At 39.0% G+C, this 8,819-nt stretch overlaps 1 protein-coding gene across 2 annotated transcripts in view; it reads left to right on the top strand.

Moving 5' to 3' along the window:
- Positions 1–284: 284 nt before the first annotated feature.
- LOC107663197 (ammonium transporter Rh type B) overlaps positions 285–8,819 on the top strand; it is a 29,143-nt gene continuing 20,608 nt past the window's right edge. For both annotated transcript variants that reach the window (XR_001631301.1, XM_016453368.1), the window contains exons 1-8: positions 285–582; positions 2,829–3,015; positions 4,276–4,426; positions 5,851–5,998; positions 6,091–6,257; positions 6,343–6,480; positions 6,560–6,693; positions 7,012–7,133. Coding sequence is in view for 1 of the 2 variants with exons in the window: in XM_016453368.1 (XP_016308854.1) it covers positions 393–582; positions 2,829–3,015; positions 4,276–4,426; positions 5,851–5,998; positions 6,091–6,257; positions 6,343–6,480; positions 6,560–6,693; positions 7,012–7,133 (1,237 nt within the window). In the remaining variant the exon portion in view is untranslated. The remainder of the gene's footprint in view (positions 583–2,828; positions 3,016–4,275; positions 4,427–5,850; positions 5,999–6,090; positions 6,258–6,342; positions 6,481–6,559; positions 6,694–7,011; positions 7,134–8,819) is intronic.

The following is an 8,819-nucleotide window of genomic DNA, read 5'->3' as shown; positions in this document are numbered from 1 at the left end:
TGCCTCCCATATCCAGTGAAAAATCCAGAAATTAATTTTTCAACTTTCCACACAAATCTTTTACGATCTCTTTGATCTTTGTGTTAAAAAAATCGCTCTGTTATAATAGCATTGTTCACATTTTACTTGAATATTCTCATTGGCCCAAAATATACTCCTCGTGCACCTCATGAGCAAAAAGGTGAGGGAGGAGCTCAGAACTGCTGCAAATCAGCAGACTTGAGAGAGCAGGTGGGCGTTACCAAGATCATCAAGTGGCCAAACTAACAATAAAAAGACTTGTGTCAGCTAATGTTCTCTTGCACTCTGCCTCCAGACCCATCAGAGCCTGTGCCCTGCTCCAGAAACCTCTGGGGGAAAAGGGGAAAGAGAGTGAGCAAAGGGGAAGCAACATGGCTGAGTCTACTAACATGAGGCTACGGCTGCCGCTGTTATGCATCATCTTGGAAGTCATCCTCATCATACTCTTTGGAGCGCTGGTGGAGTATAACGATGACACTCATGCCAAGCTGTGGAATGCAAACAAAAGCCATAGTGCTACTAGAGATGATTATGAGAATGAGTTCTACTATCGTTATCCCAGTAAGTGACTTTTTTTAATGAAAAAATAGGGCTGGGTTTTATATTCAATTCTCATTGTTGAGAACATATTAACATATATATAACTATAATGATCATGCAGTTGGGTAATTATAAAAAAAATAATATGGATCTATAAAGCTTGTGAGTTCACCAGTAGAAACACACATGTGGTGCCTTTTAACTTGATAACCGAAGAATGTGTTTGATTGGTTGAACTGCAGATGAGCATTGGCCTAAACTGTGTAACTTGTGTTTGAGTGGTCTGACTGGTTTAAGTGAAGCATGTTTACATTTCATTCAGAATTTGATGTCTTTAAAAGCTTGACTTATTGCTTGTTTTGTGCTTGTCTTTGTGCAATTGTCATCAAATTTCAACCGTAATTGAATTTCCCACCCACCTCGCTTTACTAAAACTGTCTCGTCCTTTAATCTTGCACTAAACTTACTCTCAGCACCAGACTTGTGCGAAGCACTTCATTAAATTTACTGCATTCCATTATTGTGTCTGCACTGCAAGCCCAGGACACACCTACATGTGACTCACATAAATCATGTCAGATTTCACAGACTTCACTTATCAGGTTTGAAAATCCTCCTATTACACACGGCACAAAAATGGTCTTCTACATGTGACAAATAACAAATAATATGTGATTTTTAACAAGCTACTATTACATTTAATTAAATACTTATTATAAATTATTATTCATTGTAAATTATGCAAAATGACAGCATTTAAATGGTAGCGTTCTCCTTGCTTTATCATATAGTGTCTCTCTCAGTGAATGGGACATAGGTTTTACTGATACTAGTAAAATCTATATATTGAGTAATATGTGTCAAAGGATGTTCTTTGACTTTTCTTCCTGTGGGGAAGCATCCCAGCCAGAAACTACAAAAGTTTACTATGAATTAAATGGAAATGAATTTAAATACAATTTATTGTGTAACCAAAATACCAATAATGCCCAGAAAGAAAAAAATTATAAACAAGCCAGAAATACCCCCGGACTCTTATTTTGAAATTTATATATTATTGCAGGCTGATCCTTCAGATGAGAGATAAAATATGCATTCTTACAACTGTCTAAAACATAATATATAAAGGTCATAAAGTAGACATTTTCATAATGCATTAACTCATGTTCATAAGCAATTGCTTGGCATAAATGTGCGCTATTCATAGACTTTACTTGGGTGGGCCGCCCAAGTAAAATCCATGTGTGGGAAACACTGGTCTTGTAAAAGACATCTTGTCTGTACAGTATTTAGTCACTAATCTTCAGCAATATGCATCTTCACCTTTATGGGTGTGGTCGCATCTGTTTTGATTGCCACTGCTCAACAGCAGGACACATACACAACAGGTGTGACGAGAAAAAGCTGCATTCAGGGGTATACGACGATTGATGAATCAGATTTTTATATATTATGTGTTCAAATACAATAAATTATAATGTTTTGTAATTATTTGACAGGTCTCTGCAGATCATAGTTTAGGTTGTCTGCTTTGTAAGGATGCAAATACATTGCTTCACAGTGCACTTATTGGTTTCATTAAAGGGGTAGTTCACCCATAAATGATTTATGAATCACGTACTCACCATAATGTTGTTTCAAACCTATATGACTTTATTTCTTCCTTTGAATGCAAAAGAAGATATTTTGTCCATACCGTGAAAGTCAATGACCCCATCGACTTTTTATTGTATGGACCATTAAAAAAAACTAAGAGATAAAAAAATAAATAAATTCATACAGGTTTGGAGAGACATTAATATAATTTTGGGTTAACTAGTTAACTATCCATTTTAAGACTTATTTGTCCTACAATAAACTCAGCTTACACATAGAGCTCATAGACTTATTTATAGGGTGCCAAAGAAGAGTGAGTGTGAGAGGTATGAAGGACAGTTGCCCACAGAGGCTATGCCATCCTCTTTGGTGCCCAGGTCAATGGCTAGTTGCTTGGCAACAGTGTAATTGTGTCAAAAGAAGTGAAATGGGTGAATGAATGGCTCTACACAGAGATGAACACGGGTTAATGTTGGGTTCAGTGTACCCATAGTGTAAAATTGGCCCTGAATGGTGCTGCTAAGTACCCGTGTCATGAAAATTATCTTTCCGTATGTGTTTACACGCATATCAGTGAGCAGTTACAGTTTATGAAATTACTATTAAAATGTAAAACTATGGGAATGTGAGGGAGAAGAATAGGAAAACAGCTAACTGACTGTGTGTTTTAGGTTTCCAGGATGTTCATGTCATGATCTTTGTGGGCTTCGGATTCCTAATGACGTTTCTGCAGCGTTATGGATTCAGTAGTGTCGGATTTAACTTCCTCATCGCAGCCTTTTCCCTACAGTGGGCCACACTTATGCAGGGCTTTTTCCACGGCATGCACCATGGCAAGATCCATGTTGGCGTGACTAGGTAAAACCTGAACCACACATATCAGACTTCATACATTTCTGTTTCCTACATCCAGTAATTTGTATTTTAAAGGGGTCATATGATGCTTTTTTAAAGATCATTATTTTGTGTATTTGGTGTAACAGAATATGTTGACATGCTTTAATGTTCAAAAAACACATTATTTTTCAAATACTGTACATTATTGTAGGTCCTCTATGCCCCGCCTCTCTCAAACGCATCGTTTTCTACAAAGTGCCTCCTTCCGACAAGCGCAGTCTGCTCTGATTGGCCAACTGACCCAGTGCATTGTGATTGGCCGAACACCGCAAGCACTCGTCGGTAAAGTAAAGCCCCTTACCATAATCGCGAGCTTCATCTTTCAAAATAAATGTAAAGACAGTAAATAATGTCATTAGTTTTACCATCAGTTCAAGCCCGAAAGGGGAACAGAGTTGCGTGACAGACACAGTGATGAAGCTGGTATGTGTGCTGATTCAGAAGCGCCAGATATTCATAGCAAAGTCAGAATTACCTCTTCTCCTAGGTTCACGAAACGGTCGTTCATAAAATGCATTGCTGTTCTGTTGTAAGTAATCTTAAAGATTCCTAAATGCATCTACTTCCGGAAGGCCAAATAAAGTGCTTTTGCTTTCGCCTAGAAACACACGTCTCCCTGACATGGCTGCTTCAACACTAACTGCGGTTACTGAAACCACGCCTTCTTTCTTTGCGTGCACATTTGGGCGGCATTATGCTAATATTTCCACATAGTGAGGTAGATATGTGGGGGCGTGTTAGAACGAGGCGTTTTAGGGGGGCGTGGCAGAGTCTTAACTTTGATAAAGAATATCTCTTTGGTTTTGAGACTTTAGTCTTTGCAACTTCAGGGATCTTATCTATGCACAATCAGCTTGTAACACTCCAAAGAGAAAGGAAAACTTGAAATCGCATCATATGACCCCTTTAAAGAGACTGGTGATGTCTGAAGGCCAGCAGTAGTGGCTAATAAAGATTTGTTATCAAAGAAAAAAAATGGGCTACAACAGTCTAATCACTTCAGTAAAAGGTAATTAATGAAAAAAGGACAGATAAAATTATGTATTTGTGTGTTCGTGTAAGTATTAGGTGAGGCTTCACATTTGCTGCTGCTGTGGCCTTGTGTGTAAAGTGAATTGCAGCTGAGCACAGCGCCACCAAGTGGACTGTGCAGCCCCTGACTCACAGGCACCTGCACAACTGTATTTATAATTACTCACTGTGAATATGTTTGTTCTGCAGCATGATAAATGCAGACTTCTGCACTGGTTCTGTGCTGATCTCTTTTGGCGCCGTTTTGGGGAAGACCAGTCCTGTGCAGCTACTTGTAATGGCTATTTTTGAGGTGACATTGTTCGCCGTCAACGAGTTCATCCTGCTTTCTATGCTTGGGGTAAGTGTGAACACACTATTCTGTGTTATCTACAAAAGCACCAGAAAAAGGTCATTGGAATTTTAAGATTTTGCAAATTGTTACTAAATTTGATTTTCACATAACTTAATTTTCTAAAAAAAAAAGGTGATCTAAATGTAAAAATAGAGCTTGCACAATTGAATATCCAATATTGACTGATACAAGAAATTTTTATAATCTCTAATCGTGGCTAATAAATGAAATGGTACCAATATATTATGAGCTTCTAAAATTTCCTACATGCATAATAAAGACTAGATTACATTTGAGTACTTCACATTTACTTTACATTTAAAGGGTTCATGAACTGGCTTTTTTATTATCTTATACTGTTGTCTGAGGTCCACTTATGATGTTCGCGTGGTTTTTACGTTCAAAAACATCAAAATCAATAAGTAATAGGCTATTTTCTACCCTGGTTTTGAGGCCGGCTCGAGAAACGCTCAGTTTTTTTGGGTGTGCCGCATTGAAGACTTGGAAGTAAATGCCCACTGCTATGATTGGATAACAGTTTTGCATAGTAAACTAACTTTCTCTGTGTCTGTTTGACAAGCTATGTCCTTCATAGTTGGAGCCTTCTGTGACTTTTGTTAGACACGTACACATAATTAGGACATATCAAGCGATCTCTAACAAAGCGATAGTGACTCGATAATACAAATATTTTTTACTCATATAAGTGTGCTGCGCCATTCCTGTCGGATCCAATATAGACGGCACAGCATTGTCTCTCTGCAAATCCAGCGTCGATCTGTGTCTTGCTTACAAAGGAATCCGCGGTGAAATGAAGCGAACAAAAGCTCAATGTTTTACTCACGTGAGCTGAAACTTCATTATAAATAAAGTTCAACCATGCATTCCTAATATTTGAATCCGAAGGAAGGTTATGCAGCGACTGTGTTCTTCCACAACCAGGCACTGCACAATATTTTGCGATCTTCAATGGCATGTTTATTGCTTGATTGCTTGATCTGGTTTAGCACCACTTACATTATTTCCCTACTATGTCATGTGCTAATCAGTGGGCGGGGCTACATAATTAGGCGTTGATATTCTTCTGTGGAGGCGGTGTTTAACCTATCTATAACGTCATAGGTAGGCACATTCCAGGATCTGGCGTTCGCTGGGCCTGGTGTCAATAAAATCTTTTATTTCAGTAACAAGGACGTTATCAGTTCTGAAACTTACAGGATATTATTTTAGTACGATGACCTCTTATATATCAAAAGCTCAAGTAAAAGTTGATTTCTCAATTCATGACCCCTTTAAATATCCACAGAGAAAACTAATAGAAATAAGCTGAAGTTTGCAGAAAGAGTTCAAAAACTATTTACATATTTGTATTCAAACATTTATGAGTGTTATCATAACAGTAAAAATTTAAATGTCAATGGTATCTATAGGCCAATGATGCTGGAGGATCCATGACCATTCATACATTTGGTGCATACTTCGGCCTAATGGTGACCCGTGTCCTGTACAGGCCAAACCTGGATAAGAGCAAACACAGAAACTCGTCTGTCTACCACTCTGATCTCTTTGCTATGATCGGTGAGTCACTTGAATAACTTACATACCTAAAAATGTTCTAGCCTGTAGTCATCTAAAAGTCTTTGATCCTCTAAAACTTTGGTTCTGCTCAGGTACCATCTATCTGTGGATGTTCTGGCCCAGCTTCAACTCAGCCATTACAAATTACGGGGACCCCCAGCACAGAACCGCCCTGAACACTTACTACTCTCTGGCTGCCTGCACACTGGCTACATTCGCTTTCTCTGCCCTAGTCAACCCAGAAGGCAAATTGGACATGGTGAGTATCCCTTTGTGGCCATCTTTGATATTATGTTACAAACTTCAACATTACACAAACTCATACAAGCCTCTGTCTTTTTCAGGTGCACATTCAGAATGCCGCACTGGCTGGTGGTGTTGCTGTGGGAACAGCTGGAGAGATGATGCTGACTCCGTTTGGCTCTATGATTGTGGGATTCCTAGCTGGAACTATTTCAGTACTGGGATACAAATACCTCACGGTTAGTAGCGCACACTTCTTTGACACATAACTATGAACATCCACAAGAAGCCTCAGTATCACGCTTGTTGCTGTTTTAGCCCGTTTTGGAATCAAAACTGAAGATCCAAGACACTTGTGGCATTCATAACCTGCATGGAATGCCAGGGGTTCTGGGAGCTGTGGTGGGTGCCGTCACCTCTGCCCTGGCATCTCCAGGCGTATATGGAGATGGGTAAGTCAGTAGTTAATATATATGTAATTATTTGCATAATTAATGATTTGTGATTGTGTTATTGATTTGGTCCATGACTACATCTGTCACACAACATTATCTTTATTTTAATTGCTTAGGAACAATATGCAGTTTACACTTTATTATTTTTATGATGGTTATAATTGTATTCATATTTAATATGTTAATTATTGTTATTTAATAAGGTTAATATTTTTGCGTTGTTTTGCATACTTGTGTGTTATGGCTGAAAATATTGCAGAACTAATTCTGTGTGAGAACTGACACATATGTGCCTCTGTTTCCCATCTTACACAGATTGCAAAGAGTTTTCGCTGATGCTGAAACTGGGAAATGGAACCCTCAATCTAGGGGTGGATTTCAGGCTATTTCCCTGGCTGTCACACTAGGAATGGCTCTGTTTGGTGGTCTAGTTACAGGTGGGTGTACAGTTGGAAAGTTCAGTGAGTGCATGCTTCCACTAGGCCAATCATTTGATCTGATCTGATCTATTTTAAGTTTACCACTGTTATCATTCTGTGCCATTCAAATGAGAGAATTTGAAGTAAATATGCAAAAGTTACGAAACGCACATTTGCGCCACACACTGAAAACATAAACAAGGCAAAAGATCTTAATGTTTTATTAATTGCAAAATGGCAAATATTTTCATTTCATCATCAATTTAGGACAGACATATATTATTATTGCATAATAATATTTTAATATTCACAACAACAACGACAACAACAATAATAATCACTGTATGGAACACAGACTAAACATATACTAAAAACACTGAGTAGCAAAAACAGAAAATAGGAATATTTTGTAATAAATGACATTCAGTCTCTGCATATTACGGGTGTAACGGTACATGTACTCGTCCTGAACCGTCACGGTACGGACGTCACGGTTCGATTCATGTGGTCAGACAACGAATACAGTCAGTCATAGCCGATCAGTCCAAAAGGGGGCGTGCACAGTAATGCAACACTAACTGTCACAACAGGAAAGAGCAGAAGAAGAGACGATCTACGCATTAACCCATAACAAGTGGTGCTTCTCAATACTGAAATTGATGCTTCCTCGTTTCCTCGCTTCTCCGTCCTCCAGCATGTGACCCGGAAACTGATCTAACTCAACTATCTTGAAGGGCATCTCAATTCTCTAATTGGACCGTGAGGACGCGAGGAACAAGAAGCGAGGAAGCTTCCTTAAGAGTCATGAACGAGGATACACAGAAAGGAAAGGAAGTGAGGAAAGGAAAGTAGGATGCACAAATAAGAAATGAGAAGCACCCAAGAACGGCGAGTTCAAATGGCACGCAAGGGCTCCAAGAACCACCTGCTTGTTTTAAATCAGTGTGGGAAAGTTTCAGGTTCTAGAGATAAACTGGTCGACCAGCCATGAATCGGAAAAATTAGTTTTTTTAGTTTTATTTTGGCTGATCTCTATTCTGGAACTGCACACAAACTGTTGAAATCATTTACCAAAATGTAATTTGTGTGGAGAGATTAAGGCCCAATCCCAATTCTACCCCTTAGCCCTTTCCCTTTCCCCTCTGTTTCGCGCGTTCACGTGAAGGGGTAGGGGTGTCTCAATTCTCTTTTGGTTGGAGGGGTAGGGGTAGGGGAAGGGCCAGACAGCCCTTCAAATGAAGGGGTATGAATTATCTCAGCGTAAACCGGCTTCAGGGGCAACATGGCTGCCCGAGCGAACTAAAAGACACATACATGTAAGCATTTTTGGCATTAATAAAGATTTTAACGAAAAGTAATCATTTGTTTTATGTTACATTCAATCGTGAGTTCATATTTACGGTCATGTTACTCAAAGAAATGTTGGCAAAAAATCACTGCTAACTAACGTCATATCATTACAGACTGCATGATAGTGCCACAACATATTTTCATGTCTGATCAGGGCGATAACCACCGTAGACATTGAGGGGGGCTAGTCCCCCCAATAATTAGAAATCACTAAACCCTTTTCTCAAATATTGCCATTTCGAGAGAGAGAGAGAGAGAGAGAGAGAGTTGCGTGAATGCGCATCTGTGCGTTTCTCTTTTTAGAGTGAGTTTACTTAAAAAACAGCAATTTTATCCTCTCGTTGCTGGAAAATA

This window comes from Sinocyclocheilus anshuiensis, unplaced genomic scaffold (genome assembly GCF_001515605.1).
Source record: "Sinocyclocheilus anshuiensis isolate Anshui unplaced genomic scaffold, SAMN03320099.WGS_v1.1 scaffold3274, whole genome shotgun sequence".
In the NCBI taxonomy this organism is placed as follows: Eukaryota; Metazoa; Chordata; class Actinopteri; order Cypriniformes; family Cyprinidae; genus Sinocyclocheilus; species Sinocyclocheilus anshuiensis.
The sequence above is the reverse complement of the archived record's forward strand: the minus strand, read 5'-3'. Positions and strand labels throughout refer to the sequence as shown.